This window comes from Nyctereutes procyonoides, unplaced genomic scaffold (assembly GCF_905146905.1).
Source record: "Nyctereutes procyonoides isolate TBG_1078 unplaced genomic scaffold, NYPRO_anot_genome, whole genome shotgun sequence".
In the NCBI taxonomy this organism is placed as follows: domain Eukaryota; kingdom Metazoa; phylum Chordata; class Mammalia; order Carnivora; family Canidae; genus Nyctereutes; species Nyctereutes procyonoides.
This window is the reverse complement of record NW_026575021.1, coordinates 16240891-16265802: the sequence shown is the minus strand read 5'-3', so window position 1 is coordinate 16265802 and position 24912 is coordinate 16240891. Positions and strand designations below refer to the sequence as shown.

Below are 24912 nucleotides of genomic sequence, written 5' to 3'. Positions count from 1 at the left end.
AGAACATACACTGTTTGTCCTTCTCCGATTGACTTACTTCACTCAGCATAATACCCTCCAGTTCCATCCACGTTGAAGCAAATGGTGGGTATTTGTTGTTTCTAATGGCTGAGTAATATTCCATTGTATACATAAACCACATCTTCTTTATCCATTCATCTTTCGATGGGCACCGAGGCTCCTTCCACAGTTTGGCTATTGTGGACATGGCTGCTAGAAACATCGGGGTGCAGGTGCCCCGGCGTTTCATTGCATCTGAATCTTCGGGGTAAATCCCTAACAGTGCAATTGCTGGGTCGTAGGGCAGGTCTATTTTTAACTCTTTGAGGAACCTCCACACAGTTTTCCAGAGTGGCTGCACCAGTTCACATTCCCACCAACAGTGTAAGAGGGTTCCCTTTTCTCCGCATCCTCTCCAACATTTGTTGTTTCCTGCCTTATTAATTTTCCCCATTCTCACTGGTGTGAGGTGGTATCTCATTGTGGTTTTGATTTATTTCCTAATTGCATGCTGTAAGGAAAAGGCACACTGAAGAGAGGAGAAGGTGACACGACAGTGGGAAGTCAGAGCCTTATTGACAACTCAGCTGATAATAGGGGAGAAATCACAGGGACACGGATATTTAGGAGTGATTTTGTGTGAACTCAAAAAGACCTCTCGGAGGGGACCGTGTGAGCTTGGGCACGCACCGTGGCTTTGTGTGAATTAGGAAAGCATGACTCTTCCTTTGGAAGCGTCAGTGGGGTCTGGCCAAGAGAGCCCACGCTGGCGCTTAGCCTCAACTTGACCAAGGAGCCAGTGGGACCCCCTTGTCCGAGGCACAACCTGTGTCATCAGCCATGACAACCCGACTACGCCCTGGGAAGCTGAGGCATCCATGAGTCGGTTGTGGTTCAGTAAAAGATGCTGTTATTATTGTCATCAGAATTGCAAGGTGGGAGGCTGGGGCGGAGGAGGGCTCAGAAAGCCTGTAGAGTTGCATGGGGCTGTCTTCCAGAAGGGAAGGGATTTGCCAGAAGTGGTTGGTTATTGGCAGGACTGCAGCCAGCACCCGTTGTCCTAACTTCTGGCCTCCTACCAGTGCTGAGGAGGTGTCGCCAGACAACTGTGTGACTCACACAAAAGTACCATTGATGGAAGATGAGGGTGAGGGCGCTGTGGCCACTCCTCGCACCCAGCGCCTGCTGAGAGCCATTCACATGGCAAACTCACAGATGATGCGTCTTCTTCTTCTTCTTTTTTTTTTTTTAAATGATGCGTCTTTTCAAAGCCAGACAGTATACATTGGCTCTTTTGTCCGATATCCACGTATTTGTTTTAAAATATACTATGCAGAGGACATGCATAGATCCCAGCCACCATTTTAATGGGCTTGAGGAGTATTATTATATGGAGGTGTCCTTCTGTTACACTGAAGTGAAAACCCTTCGAAAAGTGAAAGATGATGGATAAAGAAGATGTGGTTTATGTATACGTGGAATATTCCTCAGTCATTAGAAACGACAAATCCCCACCATGTGCTTTGACGTGGATGGACCTGGAGGGTATGATGCTGAGTGAAGTAAGTCAATCGGAGAAGGACAAACATCATATGGTCTCTTTCATTTGGGGAATATAAATAATAGTGAAAGGGAATAAAGGGGAAAGGAGAAAAAATGAGTGGGAAATATCAGAAAGGGAGACAGAACATGAGAGACTCCCAACTCTGGGAAACCAACTAGGGATGGTGGAAGGGGAGGTGGGGGGGGAGGGGGTGACTGGGTGACGGGCACTGAGGGGGGCACTTGACAGGATGAGCACTGGGTGTTATTCTATGTTGGCAAATTGAACTCCAATAAAAAACAAATTTATAAAAAAAAAAAAAGAAAAGTGGTCTCTTCACACTCCGAGCTCTTCTGAGTAAAACCAAATGGAAAATGGCTTTACTCACTAACGAGAAAAAAGAAAATGAGGTTGAGTGAGTCATGACAGAGGTCGGCCTATGTATTCCCAGTCCTCCCTCTAAAAATCTTCAGGATTGTAAAATATAACACAATTCTAGAAACCGCGTGAAACTGACACAGAGCTCAGTTAATTACTGAAGGGGGACGGTCTTGGAATCACCGTGTGCTTGATCCAAACCAAGGAATAGAATTTGCCCCCTTGGAGACTCTTCCTCACCTCCTCCCAAGGAGACGTCCTTCCCTCCTTGGAAGAGTCACTCTGCTCATCTTATGTTGACCATTTCCTTGGGTTTTTTTCTTACTTGTGTTGCCCAAGTCATGGCAACTTTTTAAGGGATAAGCTATTTAAAATGTCATCCTAATATCTATATATAATGAGCGCTTTATCATTTTTTTAAAGATTTTATTTATTTATTCATGAGAGAGAGAGAGAGGCAGAGACACAGGCAGAGGGAGAAGCAAGCTCCATGCAGGGAGCCCGACACGGGGCTCAATCCCGGGACTCCAGGATCACGCCCTGGGCTGAAGGCAGGCGCCAAACCGCTGAGCCACCCGGGCTGCCCCATTTTATAATTTTTTAAAGCATAATTAGCCTGTATTAGTTTCAAACGTACAACGTATCGATTTGACATTTTTAGAAACGACTCAAGTGTGCTCATCATGACGTGCGGTCGCGCTTGGTCTCCGTACGACCGTTGACCCTACTGCCGATGCTGGGCTTTGCGTCACCGTGCCTTATTTCTTTTATAACCAGGAGTTCGTACCTCTTAGTCCCCTTTATTTTTATTTTATTATTTTATTTTATTAGTCCCCTTTATTTATTTCACTCGTCCCCCCTGCCCTGTTCCCCGCTGCTGACCACAGATTTGTTCCCCATATTTAAGAGTCTGGGTTTTTCTTTTTCTGGGTTTGTTTGCGGTTCGCTTGTTATTATTACTTTTTTATATTCCACATATAAGTGCCGTCATCTGTGTTTGTCTTTCTCTGACCAACTCCTTCCACCGAGCACGATGCCCTCTGGGCCCATCCATGTCGTCACAAACGGCAAGGTCTCCTTCTCTTCCGCCGTGTTTTATTTTCGCTTGGTTATCTAATAACTTGTTCGGGTGAAGCCTAGTAGTGTCCTAATTTGACTTGGATGCCTTCTTAGATGCCAAATCCTGGTGAAAGACAACAGTTTTGCAGTTACTTGGGATTCTCGGTGGAGGATTCTTCGGTTATTAGACCATCAAGTGGCGAAATGGATCGTTCCTCACATGGCCCCGCCGCAGTGTACCTGGCAGCGTCCAGTCCAGGGCTTTGCCCCGAGTCAGGAAGCCGAGGGGCTTGACCCTTCTTTCCTTGCCATCCTCGGTGCTCACGTCAGGTTGGTTGGGTGGCTGGCGAGTGCCGTTTGCGTGCAGGGAGCAGGTGAGAGGGTGGGTGGATATAAATGAAACGCCCAGTAGCACACTGGCAAGTGAGCGATAGTGACTGTTGGTGGGAACAGGTAAGAGAAGGGGAGAAGGGGCCCTAGGAACGCAACCGAGTGAGGAGAAGGCGCGGGCTGGGCTGCGCACCTGCGCGCTCTGAGGGCTGAGCCGCTTGGTGACTTTGCAGTCCTAGCCCCAGACACCGGTTTGCTATGAACATCTTGGAACATTGAAAGAAAGAAGGAAAGAAGGAAAGGAAGGAAGGAAAGAAGGAGGAGGGGGGAGAGAGGAAGGAAGGGAGGTAGGTCAGTTCAAAGAAACCCACGTAAACCCCACCTGGTTTCAATAATTGCAAACATTTTCTGCATTTCTCTCTCTCACACGCTCTCACACGTACCCCAAGTATTTTTTCAACCATTCCAGAATAAATCACAGGCATCTGACCTCCTTCCCTCTAAATACTTGAGCGTGCAGCTCCAAGTCCCCCTACGTGGCCACAGGCCGCTGCCAGTCTTCGTCAAGTGGGTGATGCCCTCGTCGTAGCAAATGGCTGGAATGTGTTCAGGTTTCTGCGCTGGTGCCCAGAAGGCCTTCGGTGAAATTTCGTTGGAAACCGGGGTTTTCTTTCTTTTCTTTTCTTTTTTTTTTTTTAAGATTTTATTTATTCATGATAGAGAGAGAGAGAGAGGCAGAGACACAGGCAGAGGGAGAAGCAGGCTCCATGCAGGGAGCCCGACGTGGGACTCGATCCCGGGACTCCAGGATCGCGCCCTGGGCCAAAGGCAAGCGCTGAACCGCTGAGCCACCCGGGGATCCCTGAAAACCGGGGTTTTCTTAGAGAGCAGGCAATGCATTTGAACGATTGTCTCCCAAGCCTCTCCCCTCCTCTCTTCTTGGGGACGGTGGCATGTTGAAGGGCAGTCTTCCTACAAAACGTGTCATATCCTGGGTTTGCACAACTGTTTCCCCGTGGTCTCGTTTCGCCCAGATGCTGCGTGGAGGCGGCTGGCACACCGGCTGCCTGTGTGCTTTTGTACCCGGCACCTGTAGGCCCAGCTCCATCTGTCAAGTGGCCCCAACCGTACCCTTTCTCCTGAGCTCTTTCTGAAAATTGCAACCACTTGATTTAGACACTGAAGTCGTGAATTTCTTTCTTTTTTTTTCTTTTTTTCTCCTTAGATATAAAGCTTGGGGTGGGGGGGCGGGGAGGAAGTAAGAACTTCCAAGCAGGATGAAATATCCTACTAGATGGTTTCTACGTGTGATTCATAAACTCCAAGCGCCCCAAAGAACGGGCTCCTGCGACCGTGTCTCTGGGCCCCGGGAGCGGGCTCAGACCTGAAGCCGCTTGCTCAGGGTCACGCAGCTCCTGAGTGTCAGACCTGAAAGCTGGGCCCGGACCTGCCTCATTCCAAGGTTTTTCTGCGTTAGTGCGCCGAGGGGCGGGTGATGGTCATGTACACTGAGCTGCCAAAATTAGCCCGGACTGACGTATTTATTTAAGGACCAGACCATGCCACCAGGTAAGAATGACAGTGGAGCCAGAGCGTGTCTGCTGGACGCCGGCCTCCCGGGCCCCCGGTCGGCTTCGCTCCCTGCAACGCACGGACGCTTTGTGTCGTGTGGGGGCTCAGTGCGTGCTGCTGGGTCCCGTCCCCCGGGAGGCGAGTGCACCCCGAGGCTGCGCACCCACCATGGCCCACGGCACCCCACGCAGGATCCGAAGCTCCCGGGTGCTTCTGAGCGTGGCCTGCGTTCTTCATCAGGTCCGGCGGTTTCAAACTGGAGCCTGTCAATCTGCGGCTCCAAAAGGCGCCTCTGGCTTTCTGGTGACGGATGGCGTTTCGCTATCCTGCAGGCTAAGCGCCTCCACCTGGGGCTGGGGAGGATCACGGTCCTGACGCTGATTAAAGCACAGCAGGCCCGGCGTCCGTTCCTTGGCCACGCCGAGCGCAGGGCACGCAGGCAGCTGTCGTGCGGAGAGTGTGGCAGTGCAAGGGTGGCGGGAAGGGGCCTGGCCAGCCGCATCCTCGCCGAGAGCTACCGCGGGACCGCAGCGAGTCGCTCCACGGCACCTGTGACATGCAGGGCTGTGCCGATGACCCGGGCGGACGTCGGGGCGGTGCGAAGGGACGCCGGGCGGGCCGTGGGGGCTCCTCGGCGCTGCGCGCGGCCGTGGCCATGTCGGGCAGGCGGGACAGGCCCGAAGGCCGCTTGGAGGGAGCACCCGGCCCTCCTCGCTGCTCCTGGGTCAGGGACGCGTCTCATACTTCAGACCCCCTTCAGCGTGAAACGGTCAGTAGGTGACCGGGGGGACGTGTCAGGGAAGATGCTGGGCGTCGGATGCTTGAGCGTGGGGAGGAGGCTCGGTGCCACGTTGGAAAACGCGAGTTCAAGTGTCTTAGTTAAGGAGATGTGAAGGTGGGGTGCTTCTAGAAAGGCTGAGTTATGGTATGAGATGCATTCACAGGCGGGGCCTGCCCAGCGGGGGACTGTGCGGCTGGCGAGGGGCAAGGGCCAAGTGAAGGAAGCACGGGAACCTGTCGTACCCGCAGGGAGCGAGTGCCCACTGCAGCCGTGGCCGTGGGCCGCCCGGTGCTGGGGGGCTGCCTGCCGAGTGGGGGTCAAGGGGCAGGGGGGCTGTCCCACCCGGGGGGGCCTGTGCGACACTCGTGGTCCGAGGAGCAGGGAGTGGCCGCTGTCACGCTGCTGAGACATGGATCCACTGAGGACACGTCCGGGGGGGATCTGGGATGTCCCAGGAGGACCGGGGAGACGTGGGCTGCTGAACACCAGGGAGGAAGGACCCGCGCCCAGTATGGAAGAGAGAAAGTAGTAATGGGCTCTAACTTTAGTGCTGTTGTCTATGTGACAGTGACAGTCACCGTCCGGCCGTGCCCAGGTGCCGTGGCGGGATTGGCGTGCGCCCGCCGTGCAGGCCCCTGGAGGAGGGGCAGGCACCCTCCCTCTGGGTGGGGGGAGCTGACGGCGGCTGCAGGTTTGTGGCTCTGCTGAGCATGCTCATGCTCCTGCAGCCCGGGCCCAGCCCATGGGTCTCCACTCAACTCGAGGCCTTGTCCGCAGATTGAGAGCAGTCGGGCCGGCTCGTAGGCCTGCGGGTGATGGGGAGAAGGTGGCGGACACTGCACGCTCACGTGGGGAGCTTGGACCCTGGAAGGTGGGGAAAAGGGGCGCCTGGGGGCTCAGGTGGCGAAGCGTCAGGTCATCATTCTCGGGGCCTGGGACTGAGCCCCACGTGGGGTTCCCTGTTGGGGGAGCCTGTGCCTCCCCTCCCTCTGCCTGCCACATCCCCTGCTTGTGCGCTCATTTTCGGTGTCAGATAAATCAATAAATCTCTTATTAAAAAAAAAAAGGAAGGAGAAGAACCGGATACGGTTGGAGGGGCCAAATTCGGGTCCTTAAGGGAAGAGGGAACGCGCGCTCCCAGCCGGGAGATGAAGACTGCTGTGGGCCGAGGGGCAGGTAGGCGCCCGGGGATGGGATGGCACCTGGGGAGGCGACAGTGCCCGGGGAGGGGACGGCACCCGGGGATGGGAGGGGATGGCATCTGGGGACGGGAGGGGATGGCACCTGGGAATGGGATGGGATGGCACCTGGGGACGGGAGGGGACGGTGCCCGGGGACGGGATGAGATGGGTAAAGTGTAGTTCTTCCTTCGGAGGAAGGGCTGAAAAGAGAGGGTCAGAAAGCACCGGTAGAGGAGCGTGGGCTGGAGTAGCTGAAGGAGGCCTGGGCAGCCAGTGTGTACCCACCGTCGCCCTGACGGCGAGGTCGTTGTCCACCAACAGGGCTGGGAGGGTGCGCAAGGCCCTACGGATGGCATCCAGCACAATCTCACCTCGGAGGCCCTTGAGCGTGAGTGGTGGGGGCACCAGGAGAACGATGGCCAAGGAGCTCCTCCCCACCCCGCCTCGCTTCCCATCAGGGTCAGCCCGGGGCTGTGGCGCCCAGACCCTTGACGTGAGGGCCGTGCCCACGCTGGCGCCTCGGGACCCAGCACCCCTCCCGCGGCCTCCCGGCTGCGCTGGGCCCTTGGACCCCCCTGGGCTCAGGGAAGCCTCGCGGGGCCTGGGGTCTGCGTGGACGCCCTCCTCCGGCTCCTTCGTTGGGGCCTGTTGAGGAGCAGGTCCGCAGGGGCCGTCCTGGCCTGTCGTGGGCAGAGCCATTCATTCCTCTGCTCACCGCTGCCCCAATTGTGCTGGGGGCCGAGGACCCTGCAGTCCTACCACCCGGGGCTCAGTCCTTGGTCGCATTGCTTGACCTCTGGGTTTCCTTGGTCTCGCAGTGGAACCAATGACCATTGCAGGAGCCACCTCACTGGGTGCTTATGGGGTCACATGACATCATCCCTGGCGGCATTTGGACCCGAGAGCACGTCTGGCGGGGCTGGTGGATCTGAAGGCGCCCGGGACTCAGTTGTGCCTTCGGGGCCGCACCCTTGCCCGCTGCTCCAGCTGCGCCCTCGTAGGCCGCGTCCGTGCTCCCCCTCTGGCGCCCACCCTGCTGTGTGATCCTTGTACCTGGGTCGTGGGTTCTTGCTGGGCGGCCTACAGATTGCACTATTTCGGTCTCACAGGCACCCCTGGTACATCGCCTGGCACAACACGGGTACTCGGCGGATGATTGACTGGCCGATTGCTAATTCTAGTTCAGGGGAGTATGATTTATGGTTGTTTATGAAGAGTTTCCATAGAAACTTGATTGGATTTTTCTAGCAACCCCACGAAGGAGACAGAAATAGAGGTGGATTTATTTCTCAGAAAATGTGAAAAATAAGAGCAATTCTGTTCCACTTTATGTTACAGTTGAAGTGTGAAAATATGCAGAGATGTCCTTTTATTAAATAAGTCAGATGTGATCAGGAGAGAAGGGCGTGTAACGAGCCGCACATAATCTTCTCCCATGAATTTCAAAGGCGTATTATTTTTCATTTTACTGTTTAGAGGAGGAGATCACAACCTTGTGAAAGCATACCTTTTTTTTATTATTATTATTTCAACAAATATTTATTGAGTATCTACTGCGAGCCGAGGACTTCTCTAGGCTCGGGGTACGCAGCACGGAGGGACAAGTAAAATCTCCCACTCTCACCTTACGAGGTAGACTTGGGAAATAAACAAAATAAAACGTGGGATGAAGCGTGCCTGTTTTTGCACAACTTAGAAAATATCCATGTCTTTCAAAAAGTCAAAATATATTAAATTCTGTATTTTTTTCAGTCGCCTGAATCCAGGGACCATCGTTTTGTCAGGCAATGGACTCTCCTCTTAGGGCCATGTTAATAGGGTTTCCAACATTTATTTAAAATCCTCTTCAGGCGTGCAGTTTATTAGGGGACTGCAGTTTGTCCACCAAATTGCTTTATAAAACAACAACTGGGGGATTCCTGGGAGGCTCAGCAGTTTGGCGCCTGCCTTTGGCCTAGGACGTGACCCTGGAGTCCCGGGATCGAGTCCCGTGTCGGGCTCCCTGCATGGAGCCTGCTTCTCCCTCTGCCTGGGTCTCTGCCTCTCTCTCTCTCTCTCTATCTGTGTGTGTCTCTGATGAATAAATAAATAAGATCTTAAAAACAAACAAACAAAAAAACAACAACTGAAGATTAATGAGAATATTTCTGAAATATAGTTCGTATAAATGATAATGAGCAAGAGGCTGGCTCTTGGGAGTCTTTGACTCTTCCTGGCAATTAATAATAGTGTAACAAGGTAGTTAGCAAAGTGTATTTTGATATATAATGTGTTACATTAGAAACACATCATAAAAATGTTACCATCCAGTTGTGTGGTTATGTTAGTAGACTTTTTTTTTAAGCCCTCCATATTTCAGTGATTTGAATGGTTGAGAGCAGCGCCACCAACATCCACAGACTCAGAAATATAAAATTACCTTTTAGTTCAATGAGAAGGAAATCAACTACAGATGAGTTTACTTAATAATTCCTTGTGTAAAATAGTGTGATGACACAACTGTGGTGGCTTCCTCTGCTTTTGGTTTAATTTCTCAGGTAGATGGAAGCATTTCTTTTCCTTCAAAATCACCAGTGTTCTGTTAAGCTATCCATTTATTATTTTTTAAAAAAGATGTTGTTTATTCATGAGAGACACACAGAGAGAGAAGCAGAGACCCAGGCAGAGGGAGAGGCAGGCTCCCTGCGGGGAGCCTGGCACGGGACTCGATCCCGGGACCCTGGGGTCACGCCTAGGCCGAAGGCAGATGCTCAACCCCTGAGCCCCCCAGGTGCCCCATTTATTATTTTAATCTGACATTTGCCACATGTCCCTCCATTGCTGTAAATCACCACTATTTTGGATAGTGATAAAAATGAATTAATCCTGAAGCATAAAGCAGGGAAAGAAATCTGGTCTTAGGCTTTCCCAAAAGGCGCGCAGGGCACGGTTGGCGACATAGGTACCAGCGTAAGTGCTCCTTGGATCTCTCCGAATGAGGACGTGCGCACAAGGTCATTAGAGCTACTCATGGTGGCGTCCAGTGGTTTGGTCCGCGTGTTGTATTCGTTTTTTTATTTGTTTCTTGCTTGTTTCTCTGGTGAAGGCCTTGAGGGAACAGTAGGAACTTTGGCCCTTAGTGTGAGTGAGATGGGGAGATATTGAGGGATTTTAAGTGCAATAGTGGCATGATCTAACGTCACGAGATTACCCGGGCTTGCTCCGTTGAGAGTAGAGGGAAGGGAGGCAAGGGTGGAAGCAGGAAGGCCAGCGAAGAGACTTTTCCGGGCTCGGAGTAGGTGGTAGAGTGGAGGCAGTGAGAAGCGGTTGAGTCCTGGCTAAGTTCCGAAGGGAAAACCAATGGAATTTGTTGGTGGGTGTGATGGGGTGTGACGGGGTGTGAGGGAGAGGGGTCAAGCATGGCAAAGCTGAGCAGCTGCCAGGATGGAGCTGCAAGGACTAATGGTCAGATAGGTGAGGGTCAGCAGGGAGTGGAGAGCAGGATCTGGGGGAAATGATAAGGCGTCCTTGACATTTCAAGCTGCCTTTGCACTGCTAGCCCTGGGATGCTCCTGAACCCGGGCGCTCTCCCCACCACTCCTCTCTCCATCCCCACCTCAGGCTCTCTCCGTAGTAAGAGTTTTCCTGGATCTTCCCCATCCTGCTCAGCGTCCTTGGGGAGTCATCAGGAGCTCATGGCTTGGCCAGTGCCTTGTCTGGAAGGTTAATGAGAGGCCTTAGTTGGGATCCAGGAGGGAAGGTTAGTGAAGCGTTTGGGGGATGATTGTTCACTTCCACTGCTCCTGGACCGTGGGTGCCGGTGGTTGATTCTTGACAGTCCTATTTTTTATAGCAATGGTTTAATGCTGTCGCGAAAGGAACAGTAATTAACAGTCTTTAGCGACAAAATTCACAATGTGTGACATTGTAAACACAACATAAAGATGTTGCTGAGAGGGGTTGTTGAGACAAGACGTCCGAAATCCTGATTCCAGCAAAGGAAGGTCGTCCTTTTCTGATGCTGAGCTGTTGGCTCACGTTCATAGGCGAGGTCAGGGCTTTGTAAAATTTCCTGTGCGTGTGAGTCACATGGGGGGTCTTTTTTGGGATGTTGGTTCTGATTAAGTAGATCTTGTAGAGGGAAAGGAGGACTGGTCTGTATTTCTGACATTGATTCCAGGGGAAGATGCTGCTGCTGCTGGTCTCAGGACCTGCCTCTTCAGTGCATGGTCCTTGTTGAATCTCTGGAGTCTATTCAACTGTTGACCTTCTTTTTTTTTTTTTTAATATTTACCCTGTGACTTCAAGTTGTTTTTTTTTTATTTATGATAGTCACAGAGAGAGAGAGAGAGAGAGAGAGAGAGAGAGAGAGAGGCAGAGACATAGGCAGAGGGAGAAGCAGGCTCCATACACTGGGAGCCCGACGTGGGATTCGATCCTGGGTCTCCAGGATCGAGCCCTGGGCCAAAGGCAGGCGCCAAACCGCTGCGCCGCCCAGGGTTCCCAACTGTTGACCTTCTTAACCAAGATCTAGACCCGTCTATACTGAATGACTTGGGCTCGGAAGAAAGGATGGCATTAGAGTCCGCAGAGAGCAGTGAGAAGGCTGTGACCTGATGGACACAGGAGCAGGGAAGGAAGAGAGGAAGAACAGAGGCAGAAATGACCTTCCTCCAGATGCACGGGGCCCCGTTCCCACCTCCAGCGTTGGCAGTCGGGAAATTGAATTTAATGCGGCTACACCCTGGAGGATGTTAATTAGCAGACTGGCTGTTAAATCAAATCTCCTTGACATGTCTTCCTAGCCATGCATCACATACAACATAATTTTAAATAGTACATGAGAATTTTGAGTAATCCATGGACCACCAATGTTTTCTTATAATCTAAATAGTCCTGTTACCTTCTATTTAGGATATGAGTTTTAGGTATCCACTTTCCTTTCTGAGTGTTTCGCATGCAGTGTCCATGGCTGATTGTGTTTCTGATGACCCTGCCCATTATCATGGCTCAATAAATGGAGAGGGACCTGGGTTATCTTGGCCAGAGATTCTGTAATAGATATAGGTAAACCCTCTGGGTTCCCACTGTTAGCACCCCAAATTATAATAAAAATGTAAAGAATTGGGGGAAAATGTTTTCAGAACCTTCTAATCACTTCTTGGTGAATAAAGGTTACTTTTTTATATATAAATTTATTTTTTATTGGTATTCAATTTGCCAACATATAGAATAACACCCAGTGCTCATCCCATCAAGTGCCCCCAAAAAGGTTACTTTTACAGATCATGTTAGTGGTGTTTTAAGAATATAAATTAGAACTAATAGAGTCAGGAAAGAAAATGCTAAATTTTTTAAAGTCTGTGTTTAAAAATCTTAGCTTTTTAAAAGAGATCTTTCGTAATTTCTTTATTTTAGGGAGAGACCTAGATATTTGCAAACTGTAACTACAAGCTACTTTTTATCCATTTTCTCACATTTCCTTAAGTAAAAATGAGCAGATATTAACAAAGGACTATTTTTCTTTTTCTTCCTTCCTTCCTTCCTTCCTTCCTTCCTTCCTTCCTTCCTTCCTTCTCTTTCTTTCTTCTTTCTTTCTTTCTTTCTTTCTTTCTTTCTTTCTTTCTTTCTTTCTTTCTTTCTTTCTTTCTTTCTTCTTTCTTTCTTGAAAGTTTTAGGAAAGTAGGGAAAATTTTAAAAAGAGAATAAAAATCACACCTGCTTCCCACCACGAAGAGACAACATGTTGGCATATTTTCTGTGTGTGTGCATGTTGTAATATTTTTGTCTGATTTTGGAATCAGGGTAATCCTGACCTAATAGAATAAGTTGGGAAGTATGCTTTCCTCTTCAGTTGTCTGGAATAGTTTATGTAGAATTGCATTACTTCTTCCTTACACATTTGTTGTAATTTACCAGATAAACCTTCTGGGATTGACATTTTCTTTGGGGAAAGTTACCTATTTCTTTATTGAACGAACTTGGGTTGTTTGTGTCAAGAAATTTATCCAGTGCATCTAAGTTGGTAAATGTATTGAAATAAATTCATGTATAAAATTCACTGTTATCTGTTTAATGCCTGTAAAATCTGTAATGATGTCATCTCTATCATTCCTGATGTTAGTAATTTGTGTCTTTCTCTTCTGGCTAAAACCCAAAGATTTTCTGTTCTATTAGCTAAAGATTTATCAACCTGGCTAGATGTTTCCCAATTTTATTGGTCTCAAGTAAATTGCTTTTGATTTCATTGGTTTTTCTCTATTGCTTTGTGGTTTTCTATTTGATTTGATTGCAACTGATATGGTTCCCCCCTTTTTTCTACTTAATTTGGACTTAATTAATGTGGAAAGAAACAAAATTCATTAATTTAAGGTCTTCTTTTCTGTTACAGGTGTTTTGTGCTATATATTTCTCCAAAATACTGCTTTAGTGTCTTTCCATACATTTTTATGTTGCCATATTATTTCACTACAAAATATATTCTAATTTCTTTCTATTTCTTCTTTCATCAGTGGGCTAACATGGCATTACTTAGTCTAAAATTATTTAGATTTTTTTCCCTAGAGATATTTCTGTTGTTAATTTCTAAGTTAATTCCATTGTAGTCAGATGACATGCTTTTTTTATGGGTTGAGTTATTTTAAGTGTGTGGAGACTTGTTTACTGACTCAGAAGTTGGTCTATCTCAATACATGTTCATTGTGAAGTAAAGGAGAAAAATATGTATTCTGCTATTGTAGGGTGAAGTGTTGTTGGAATGTCAAGTAAGTCAATTTGGTGGACAGTGTTGTTCAAATCTTCTATATCCTTACTCATTTTTTGTTTGCTTATTCTATCACTTGTGGGAGAGAGATAATATATTTCTAATTTTAGTTGTGAATTTGTTTATTTCTCCTTGAAGATCTATGTTTTGGCTTATGTATTTTGAAGTTTTTATTAGATGCAAAACTGTTTAGGATTTTTTTTTTGTCTTCCTAATTAGCTAAACTCTTTGTCATTATGAAATGACTTTGTCTGTCTTTCATATTACTCTTCTAAAAGTTTCTTTGTCTGATATTAATATCCAGCTTTTCAAAATTAGCATTAGCATGTTATTATTTTATTCCATTCTTCTATTTTTAACCTACCACTATATTTATATTTAAACTGCATTTTTCCTAGGCAGCACATTGTTTGCTCTTGCTTTTTTTCCCAATATGATAATCTCTGTCTTTCAATTGGAGATGTTTAGGCCATTTGTATTTAATGCACTTATTGATATGGTTAGGTATAAGTGTACAGTATTGTCACTTAATTTTATTTTTTTATCTGTTCTGTATTCTCTTTTCCTCTTTTTTCTTTTTGCCTTTTTTAATTATTAAGAGTATTTTTTATGGCTCTAGTTTATCTCCTTTCCAAGCTTATTAACTATACTGTGTTTATTTTGCTACTTTAGAAGTTGCTTTAGGGTTTATAGTATTTATCAGGCACACTGTAGATACTCAATATTCTTATATTTGACAGTGAGTGCCCCGGTGCCTAGGTCAAAGGGCTGCTGAGAGCCAGAGGCATCAAGAATCAGTCCTGGGCTGTTACTCATTCTTTTCCAGATTTTATTTTCCTCTTTCACCCCAAATTATTATGGGTATTGACTCTCATATTCCTGTCTTGATGTTTGTCTCTTGAGGTTAAGTGTCTGTATCCTTCCCTCCTCTTCCCCTTTAATGTTTTTACAAATAGAGACTTTATCCTTAGGTGGTGCTTTCTGCAGACTTTTTTGAAAGTGTGTGGGTTGAGGCCGTGGCCTTGACTTATTATGGCCAAGCCCCAAAAGTAATATCCTTATCAGGAAGAACAGACATTTTTTTTAAGGTATTGGGTAGGAAAAAGCTTCAAAATAATGGTCTAAATTTAAGATTAGCTGATCTCAGCAAAGCTACACATGGAAAGGAAATTCAGACCTAACAGATTTTCCCCATTCTTGGAAATGTCACCAGTTATTTGAAGCCTCTTAAATATTAAAAAAAAAAATCATTGAGCTTCCTGATTGAAAAAGAAAAATTTATGCTCTCTCTCTCTCTCTTTTTTTTTTTCCAGCAAGTAACCGGCAGAAGTTTTGGTGACAAAGATTTTCGGACAGGGTTAGAAAATGGAATCCTCCTCTGCGAGTAAGTATAGTCTATTATTCAGTCTGTTTTTGTTAAGAAAAATCATTAGTGCTATTCAGTTCATCTGAAAACTATGTATTTTATTTTGAATTTATTCATAGTTTGATTCTGAAATTTTAAAAAAAATCACTGGGTCAGGCAGTAAATATAAGTAAGTGAGGGAGTTTGAGTGTACGATAGGGAGTGTTGGGGACTTTCTAATTAGATAAGAAGTATCTGGTAGCTGCTTTAGCTCCAACCATCATTTACTATGTAGGAATCTGGGCCCAAGTAATTGAAAGGATGTGGACCCAATTGTAGTAAAAGTAGCAGCTTTTCTACCCCTATTTCCCCAAAACAAAAGCAATTTATGCCAAGTGAAAAAAATGCATCCACTTACAACATCTTAAAACGTGACAGGTAATGTTCCTCACTGGGCTTGCTCCCCTGACTTATTTTGAATAATTTATGCCCTTGGCAAATGTCAAATGAGAACAATAACTGTAATGTTTAATTTTTATATTTTATGACAAAACCAGATTTTGTCATAAAGTGCTGCTGGGATGGTGGGTTCAGGAGCTCTCTGTGAAGTGGTTCTAGACACAAAATAAGCAAGAGCTTTAACGCTTAGAGATGGATGGACATAGACTTTCAGATCTCAAATTTTGAATTTAATAGGTTCTGTAATTTGGATACTGCTTTTTGTTCCATTGAGGTGAAATGCACCTCAGGAAATGCACAGCTTCAAAAACCCAGTCCGGTGGGATTTGAGAACTGTGTACACGCTTGCAGCCTACACCTGACCAAGAGGGAGGATGGCGGGTTCTCTCCTGCCCTTCCCGATCGGTCTCAACCTCCTCTAGAAAAGTACCGTAATTTCTATCACCATAACATTTACCTGCCTTACATCTGGAACTTTATGTAAGTGAAATTACATAGAATGAATCCACCCTGATTTTGGCGACTTCGGGAATGTTGTTTGGGACCCACTGAGGTAGTCGAAAGACTTCAGGCCTTGGAACCTGAGAACTAGAAACTCAAGCCTTACTATACCCCTTAAATCGTTTAGCCTCCATGAGTCTCAATTTTTTTTTCCTCTAAAATGGTAAGAAAAAGTGATCACTTTTGCTTATGTCATAGACTTTTCTTGAATTTCAACAGGATCACGTGGATGAGGTGCTCTAAAGAATCACGTGCCGTACAAAATGTTGATTCTTATGCAGCATCTTTCAACACAGTTCACACCAGCATGTTTTCCCTGCTCCCCATCGTCCTTTTTTTTTTCGATTAACTCTCATTTACTTTATTTATTTATTTTTGGATATGCAAAAATTCTTTTTATTATTATTAAAATATGACCTTTATTTTATTTTGTTTTTTTTTTATAAATTTATTTTTTATTGGTGTTCAATTTGCCAACATATAGAATAACACCCAGTGCTCATCCCATGAACTGGAGGGTATTATGCTGAGTGAAATAAGTCAATCATCTTTTTTTCTTCAAGGAGAAAGCATGCCCTGCTTGCTGTTTCCACGCATTCCTTCCTGCAGTGCCTCTTTGCTCCTCTCATACTTTTACTTCCTTCACTGTCTCTTTTCCCTTTATTTTTTTATTTTTATTTTTTATTTTTTTTTAGAAGGAGAAGCAGCCTCACTGCTAAGCAAGGAGCCCAATGTGGGGTTCGATCTCAGGACCCTGGATCATGACCTGAACGGAAGGCAGACGCTTAACTGGCTGAGCCACCCAGGCACCCCTCTTTTCCCTTTATTAAACCTTAATCAGAGCTCATCTCTTAGATGAACCATAAGTAGTTTAGCATCTCAGTGGAGACAAAGGCAGGCAAACCGCAGACACCTCCCTTGTGTTCTAACACCTGCTTCTCCGGTGGTTCTGGGCTTAGCTTTCTTCTGATGTGGATGGACTGAATCTGGTCTGGTTTATGTACGTTGTGGTCTCTTAATTCTGTTGAAGTGGGTCTTGGGTACCAAGTTTTATTTAACTGACATTCGCTCCAAAGGTCCCTGTAGGTGTCCACCTCCCCATGACGCTCCCCCGAGTAAATCTGCCGGGGTGCAGTATTGCCTCCCAGACTTCGGATTGGGCAGGTTCATCTGCAGACAAGGCTCTGGGTCTGGACACTTTTGCCTGAATAGAACTTGTTTCTCGGCGCACCTGGTGGCCCAATGCTTAAGCGACTACCTTCAGCTCAGGTCAGGATCCCAGCGTCCTGGCTCCCCGCTTTTCCCTCTCCCTCTGCCCCTCCCCACGTCTTGTGTGCATGCGCTCTTACTCTCTCTCAAATAAGCAAATAAAATCTCTAAAAAGAAAAAAAAAATAGAAGAAGAAAGAAGAAAAGAAGTTGCTTCTTCCCTCGATGAAAAGGTTAAGTTAGAGGATGGATTCAGTCCTGTGAGCAGTGGCGCTCTCCGTGGGCCTTTCCCAAACACGTTGATGAGTGTTGGGGCTGTTTAGGGGTGGAGGGATGGGGTTTGAGCCCAGGCCAGGTTAGGAAACACTATGGTTAGACAAGGTGGAGGCACAGAATGTAGCCGGGGGCCTCTTTAGATAAATAGAGGGTTTGGACTGCGAACAGCCAGGGGCAAGCGGAGGGAGCTGGCTGACTTGAGGCCGCACAAGGGTCACTGAGCGGTACTAGGCCAGGGCTCAAGAGAAGTGCGCTACTGTCTAAGCCTCCTACCCGCCGAGGATGGGAGTCCCTGGGGTACTTGCAGGAGTCGGAGGACCAGGGCGAGTCCTGGCTTCCCTGTGGGACCCACAGAGAGGGTGCTAAGGCGCATGCACCGGATGTAGCCCGTCTCCACCTGGGCCGTTGGGGCAGAGCTGGGGCCGCGGCTGGAGAAAGCAGAACCAGATGAGTTCCTCAGTGCAGGACCCCCGAGGCTGACTGCACCGAAGGTTGGGCGGTCCAGGAGGAAGAGGTCCCCTCCTCTCTGGGCAGAGCAGGGCCAGGCTGAGATCAGCAGTAGTGACTCCTGGGCCTTGGGTCCTGGGAGCGCGTGGCGAGGCCTTGTGCCGTCGCTGGGGTTGCTGGCTCACGGCAAGGACCAGACGGCAGAGACGGAGGGTCTGAGCACAGTGCGGGCTCCCTGACGGTGGGTCCCGGGTCTGAGAGCAGATGGGGGTGTGCAAGGCCGTGCCGCTCTCTAGGACCAGAAGGCACCTCCTGGGTGCTGGTGACTAAGGGGTTCTGGCTCGGAACCCTCCACCCATGGAGTGACACGCGACACTGTACGAAGAACTCCCTGTAATTTCAGATTTCAAAAACTAGCAATTCAGCTCCTCAGAGACTGAGGCTTTCATAACATGCAGCCCTCTTTTTATTTTTATTTTTTTGAAAGATTTTATTTATTTATTCATGAGAGACACACACAGAGAGAGAGAGAGGCAGAGACCTAGGCAGAGGGAGAAGCAGGCTCCATGCAGGGAGCCCGACACGGGACTCGAACCCGGGACCCTGAGGTCACGCCCTGGGCTGAAGGCTGGTGGTAAACCGCTGAGCCACTGAGCTGCCCGAGCCCTCTTTTTAAAGATTGTTGGATAAATAAAATCTTTATTTTTTTTAAAGATTTATTTATTTATTCATGATAGACATGGAGAGAGAGGCAGAGACACAGGCAGAGGGAGAAGCAGGCTCCACGCAGGGAGCCCGATGCAAGTCTCAATTCCGGGACTCCAGGATCACGCCCTGGGCCAAAGGCAGGCGCTAAACCGCTGAGCCACCCAGGGATCCCCTAAATAAAATCTTAAAAAACATAAAAATAAAAATTGTTGGAGCTTTTCAAGTTCGTATTATTCAGAACAGAAGCCCAGCTGGTGTCCTGTAATAGTGTTGTGACCCCAGCGGAGGAACACACGAACAGCGTCAGTGAATGACTCCTTTTGTTCGACAGACTCTCCTCCCTTTGTCCGGGTTGGATCGGCCCTAAATGCCGGTCCAGCCGGGGAGACGTCATGCTCCTTGTTCACTAAACATTTCCTGAGCTGTTGATGGGTCTGTAGAAATTCATAGTTCTCATCAAACAGAGGGCTTCCTTCTGGGTCTGGGGTCTGGTTTTTTGCTTCTTGCCAAACTTCCGTGTGGCCTGTGAGGACTGTCCTCATACCCGCTGCACGGAGGCGATCAGTGGAGGCTCGGGGGATTAACTAACCCGCCTGAGGCTGTACGGACGAGAAATACATCCAGGGGTCTGGTTTCTTAGCTTTTGCTCTTAACGACTGTCCTGAGCCTACAGTTGGGATGTTAAAGGGAGAGAGAAGCAAGAGGCCCGGGGCTGGTGCAGAAAAGGCTGAGTGTGGAGGGAGGAGAGAGCAGGGGGTGACGACGGGGTCTCAGCAGGACAGGGCGTGAAGGACAGCAGGTGGTCTTGGGGTGTAGGCACCCCGCGGGTGCTTGGGGTGGTCTGGTCTTTGCTTCTCTTCTACCATTATGTATTTTGGAGAGAGTGCACACGTGCGTGCGTGCACATGAGCAGGGGAGCGGCAGGGAGGGGAGAGAATCTCCCGCAGACTCCCCGCCGAGCGTGGAGCCCAGTGCAGGTTTGATCCCAGGACCTGAGATTAGGACCTGAAACGAGCCCTGGGTGCCCGGGGGCCTCCCGAAGAGGGGGAATGGGTGCAGGGGAGTGGTCGGGGGTGCGGTTTGGGCCTTCTCAGGTGGAGCCTGGGGACAGGGTGCCCAGGGGCACCTGGGGCTCCAGGGCAGGATGGAGCTCCAGGCGGGGAGGGAGCAGCACCAGGGAGACCTGGGACCTGGCCTCTGGCTGCGACACCAGCAGCGGACGGCGGGCCGTGTGTGCCCAGGCCAGGGACAGCTGACGCACTTTAGCTGTGACCGTTCGTCGCCCCAAACGTACCCTGGACGTGTGGGGGTTAGATGCTCACATGACGGGACGGCCCGTGAAACACGTGTGGTCCAAGTGGGGCCGGGCTGCAGCGGCGACAGGGTCACGCCGTAGAGGCGGGGACCAGCTACTGCAGGTGGCCCCGAGCACTGGAGGGCCTCAGAGGGAGGCGGCGAGCAGCAGCCCCTAGGGGGGCGCCCCCGCGCCCCGCTTCCCAGTACCCGGCTCGCCCCGCTCGGAGAGAATTCCAGAAAGGAGCCTTCCGAGTGTTTTCCGTGACGCGGACTGTACCATTTAGCGGGAGCTCGAGGACCTGCCGTGCAGCTCAGGGTGCAGCGGTGGCTCGTGTGTCCTGGCTCGGGGGCCATGGTGACGGTCCTCCAGTTTCCGGGGGGCTGCGGGTCGCGAGGGCAGGTGTACATGGCCCACGGGCGCAGGCTGCTCACGGGGAGCACTGGCCGTGGGCACCGTGCTGCGTTTCAGGTGGGACCGTCCCCCTCCTAGACTCAGGTCCTTGGGCTCGGGCAGCGCCAGAATGCTACTTAGGAGACTAAGACAGCTTTTCAGGAAAGGTTTTCCCAGGACTTTTTTATAAATCTCCCCCCGTGCCGCCCATCCAACTATTTTAAAAAATTTTAGACTTAAAGGAAAGTGACAGGAATCCCGTAGGGATGATGCATGCACCCGCTTCTAGAAGCAGATGATTCAGGAAAAGAGAGTTGTGTGCGGAGACACATGAAGTAAGGAGGCAAAAGGGGAGGCCGGCCGACCCTCCAACAGCGAGGTTGGACACGCACCTCCACTTCCCTGTGGGCCTTTTGGATCAACATAGGCCAGGACGGCACGTGTGTTTTCTCTTCCTTATGATGTTCCTTTCTTTTTAAAGATTTTATTTATTCCTGAGACACACAGAGAGAGAGAGAGGTAGAGACACAGGCAGAGGGAGAAGCAGGCTCCCTGCGGGGAGCCTGGTGCGGGACTCAAACCCGGGACCCTGGGGTCACGGCCTGGGCCGGGGCAGATGCTCACTGCTGAGCCTGGGGTGCCCCTTCCTTATGACTCTCCTAGGATGCTCTTCCCCTTCCTTCGCCGTGGGAATGCCGCACGGAACGCATGCATGTCGCACACCGCATGCACGGGGACGGGCCGCCGGCTACCGGCAAGGCCAAGGGGAGGCAGGAATAGGCAAGAGGCGGGGTCACGGGGGCGTCCGCGGCTGCAGGGGCACTTGTCACAGGGCACAGGCCCACCCTCCCTCCGTCGCCCTCTTTACTCTCCATTCCGCCTCCGTCCCGCGACGTGCACTCAACCGAAGCCAGTCCCCGTGCTTTCATGAGCAAGCGCAGTGCACTGCGGAGGCCTGAGTTCGAATCCTATCGAACTGTGCGAAATAGACTGAAACGGGTCAGAAAACACCGTGTCACACGGTGCAGCCGGGCGGACAGCTCGCGTCGTCCCCGCGCCGTTCCCGCGGCCTCCGGAGCCCGGGTTCCCATAGCCGAACAAGCGGCATGACTGGAGCTAATTAACAGGGCTGATGGGAGGCCCGGGTGAGCTGATAATGCGGATAAATAAACGTCTCTGTTGAGCGCTTGGAGCATTGTGAGCGCTGAACTGTTCGCTTGTGTCCCTTCATCTGCGAAATGGGGGGCTCGCTCGCTCACGAGGCCCCAGACCCCAAGCGAGGGCGGGAGGGCCGCGGCGCTCGGCAGGGCCCGGGGTTGGCGCTCCAGACCACCAGCCGTTGTCACCACTGGAAACAGGCCCGAGGTCATCACGGATACGGCACAGTCCGTGTCACCAGGCGCCCAGCAGCTCTTTCTCTGGGGCGGCCACCAGCCTAGGGGTGACGAGCTGGGCCCTGCTCCGCAGCTTGTCCTGCGTCGCCTGTGATCAAACGCTGGGCAGGGAGGTCCGGGCCCTTTACAGACCCGATCATCTGTGAATAACAAGCCTCGGCTGCCGGAGCCGGGGGCCTAGACCGACTGTGTGGGCCACCGCGGCCTTGCCCTCGCGGCGATGTCATTTCCTCCCACCCCGTCCAGCCTCCTGCGGTCTCCTGCTCTGGGAAGCTGTTCCGGAACCGTCCAGGCGGTGTTAGCAGGTTCCCGTCTGGCTTCCAAGCGGCCGTAGCCTGTGTCACAGCCAGCCCGGCCCGGAGGGAAGAGCTCTTCTGTTTGTCGTCGGGTCTGCTCCACTGGACCCTGGTCCCACCCGATGCCTGTGTCACAGGCACCTGTTGCCCCTGGGTACCGATCGTCAGCGACCTTTACTTTCTCCCCGTCCTAGCGGCGCTGTCGGGGTTGTCCCGTCTCTTCCCCTCCCCTCCGCTGCCCTCCTCTTCCTCTCCTTCTCCCCCTTCCCTCCACTCCCCTCCCGACCCTTCACACACACACACCCGTACGCTCTCACATGAGGAACAGCCCCATCCTTGAAGGCTAAAGCCTGCAGCATAGAAACATCTAGTTTCTTTTTTTTTAATTATTTTTTTATTTTTATTTTTTTATTTTATTTTATTTTTTTTTTTGAAACATTTATTTTCTTTAAGATTCTCTGTTACAGCTCCATCCGCCTCGGGGTTAATAGAGGTTGCACTTAACGGGTTTCGTTCTGCAGATGCGTTTTCGTGGAACGCAAAGCCTGAGGGTGTCCGTCTGCAAACGGGGAACCCCTCGACCACGTCTCAGTGGATTTTTGTCTCAGTTCTTAAGTCGGTGAAATAATTTTCTGAAGATAAGAAATCTGTCGGCAAATAGTTGTTTATATCGTTACTGATGAATGAGCTGCTTCTTCTGAGAAGAAAGGCTTGCCTTGGATTGCTGTCCCTGTTCCAGCGTGAGATGTGGCATGACACAGACGTGTCCTGGCCCTTCTCGGACGGGGTGGCTTTGCATGGAGACATTTTGCCATATGGAGGATTTGTTAGATAGTGACCGTGTTCTGCGCGGTCTCAGACTAGGAACAGAGGGGTCATAAAAGGGAACGGGAGGCCCGATCCGGATCTTCGAGATTTTTATGATGCGTTTGGGGCCCCGAACACATGCATGGAAACAGTTAAGTAGCCGCGGAGGCCAGCATGTGAGTAAATGAGACCAACCAAGTTTTAATTGCCAGGATTTAATAAGAAGCCAAACAAAGGGAGATTGTTACAGCTTGGGAGACGGTTACTGGGGAGATGCTACATCAACAGAATTTTACCGAAGACGAGAATAGGCTGAGGGGAGGGAAGGGCATCCCGGACGGAGGCAGGAGCAGAAGGCGAGGTCTGAAGTCAGGGAGCAGTGTGCCGTGCGTGACTTCCCCGGGAGGGACGTGCCTGACAGTGGGGGGGCATCCCTTCCTTCATTCAACCAGCCTTTGTAGGAACCCACTTACCAGTAAGTTACTGGAAGGACTAGGACATGAGCAATAAAACCACGTAGTAGGGCCACCCCGCTCAGATCTGGACTCTAGATCCTGACTCCCTACGGGATGTAAACCTCAGGTTCTCTTGCGGAAGAGACATGAAGGTAGAGACCTGAATGAAGAGTAGAGATTAGCCAGGAGAAAGGGAAGTAGGGAGGAGCCTAGAGCTGCAGCGTAACGTGTCTGAATTCCCGAAGATAGAAGCTCGTGCATTGGAGGAATCGCAAGGAGACTTATTTGACCAAACTGTAGGACGCAGGGCGGGGCGGGCGGCCGGGGATGATGGTGTGAGATGAGGGTAGGTGGAGAGGAGGACGAGGCAGGGGCAAAATTGAGGGCCTTGAAGCCATGGGAAAATTTTTGAGTTCGACCTCCACCAGAGCAATAGAAATAAGAAGAGTCCTGAAGAAATCAGTAGGACTTGGTAGGGTAGAGGATTCAGATAAGTGAAAGAAAAGGCTCAAAAATAACCGCGGTGTTTCAGTTAATGGGCCAGCAGACTAGGGCCGCTGGCACTCACTGAAGACGACCCTGTTTGTTGGAAGACGTCGTAATTTCAGGTGAGTTTGGGAAATAGCCCGTCCAGGGGGCGGCTTTGTAGACCACTGGGGACAAGGGCCTGGAGCTTAGGGGTGAGGCCATGGATTTCGCTTTTTCAAGTATGATTTGTTAGACATCAAGGCCCAACGGTGATGACACCAAAGTCTGAGTCTGACACCAAAGATCACGTTAAGAAAGAACAGCAGCAGTTTGAGGAGGCCTGCCCCCGGGTCAGGGGTGAGAGACGGAGAAGCTCGCCAAGGGGCATCAGAGAGGTGAGAAGGGCCCCCGGGAAGCGTGGTGCCCTGGACGCCAAGGGAGCTAAGAAGACGTAAGAAGTGGTGGTCACCCATAGTCCACGGTCCCGGTGGACGTCAACTTGCCCGAGGCCTCGGAACAGGCCTGCCTCCCGGGTAGAGGCGGGTCCTGCAGACTCTGAGCCAGTGGCCATCTCTGGCAACTGCCGGACCCGCAGATCATGATTTTACCAGATTGCTCCGAGTCTGGCTCATTCCTTTGCCTCATTCCAACAGGCTCTTGGTAGAGACTCCATCTAGTCTCAACGACACCTGCGGTATTTTCCTCAACTATTCAAAAAAAAAAAAAAAAAAAGGAAAAGAAGAGAGGTCTGGCCCCACTGACCGTATCGCCGAACTGACATTCAGGCGAGACGGTTTTGAGGGTGAAATTGGGGGCGTTAACCAGCCAAGACGCTGGAACAACCAATGAAACCGGAGACCGTCCCTGGCAAATGGGGGTATGTGGTCGCCCAGGTTGTGGGCAACCCCAGACCGATGCCTTCTAGTCCCTGCTGCTTTGTTCATCGTCGGCATAACCCATCCCCTACCTGATCCTCAGGGCGGCCCCGGTAGGTGAACATCCCGGGTCAGCCCTTCTCGCCTCCCTTTGTCGTGATGAGGCGGAGACCCAGGGTGGTTAGAGCGCAGCGTGTCTTCCAGCTCTTTGGAGCTCTTTCTCTAACCCAGATGCTCACTCGAATCTCAGCAAACTTGGGCCCTTTGGCCCTTGCTGATTTGGGGCTTAGCGGGCCGGTAAGAATTTGATAGGCCTTCTGTGTAGGCTTCTCCTTTGTCCCTCGGCCATATCGCAGTTGGCTTCACAGACTTGGCCAGGCTCCCGCTCTTTGGCACCAAG

At 50.1% G+C, this 24912-nt stretch overlaps 1 protein-coding gene across 8 annotated transcripts in view; it reads left to right on the top strand.

Moving 5' to 3' along the window:
* Positions 1-24912, top strand: part of LIMCH1 (LIM and calponin homology domains 1) — a 293512-nt gene that overhangs the window by 104117 nt on the left and 164483 nt on the right. For all 8 annotated transcript variants that reach the window (XM_055340230.1, XM_055340206.1, XM_055340216.1 and 5 more), the window contains exon 2: positions 14900-14970. In XM_055340230.1, coding sequence (XP_055196205.1) covers positions 14900-14970 — 71 coding nt within the window. The remainder of the gene's footprint in view (positions 1-14899; positions 14971-24912) is intronic.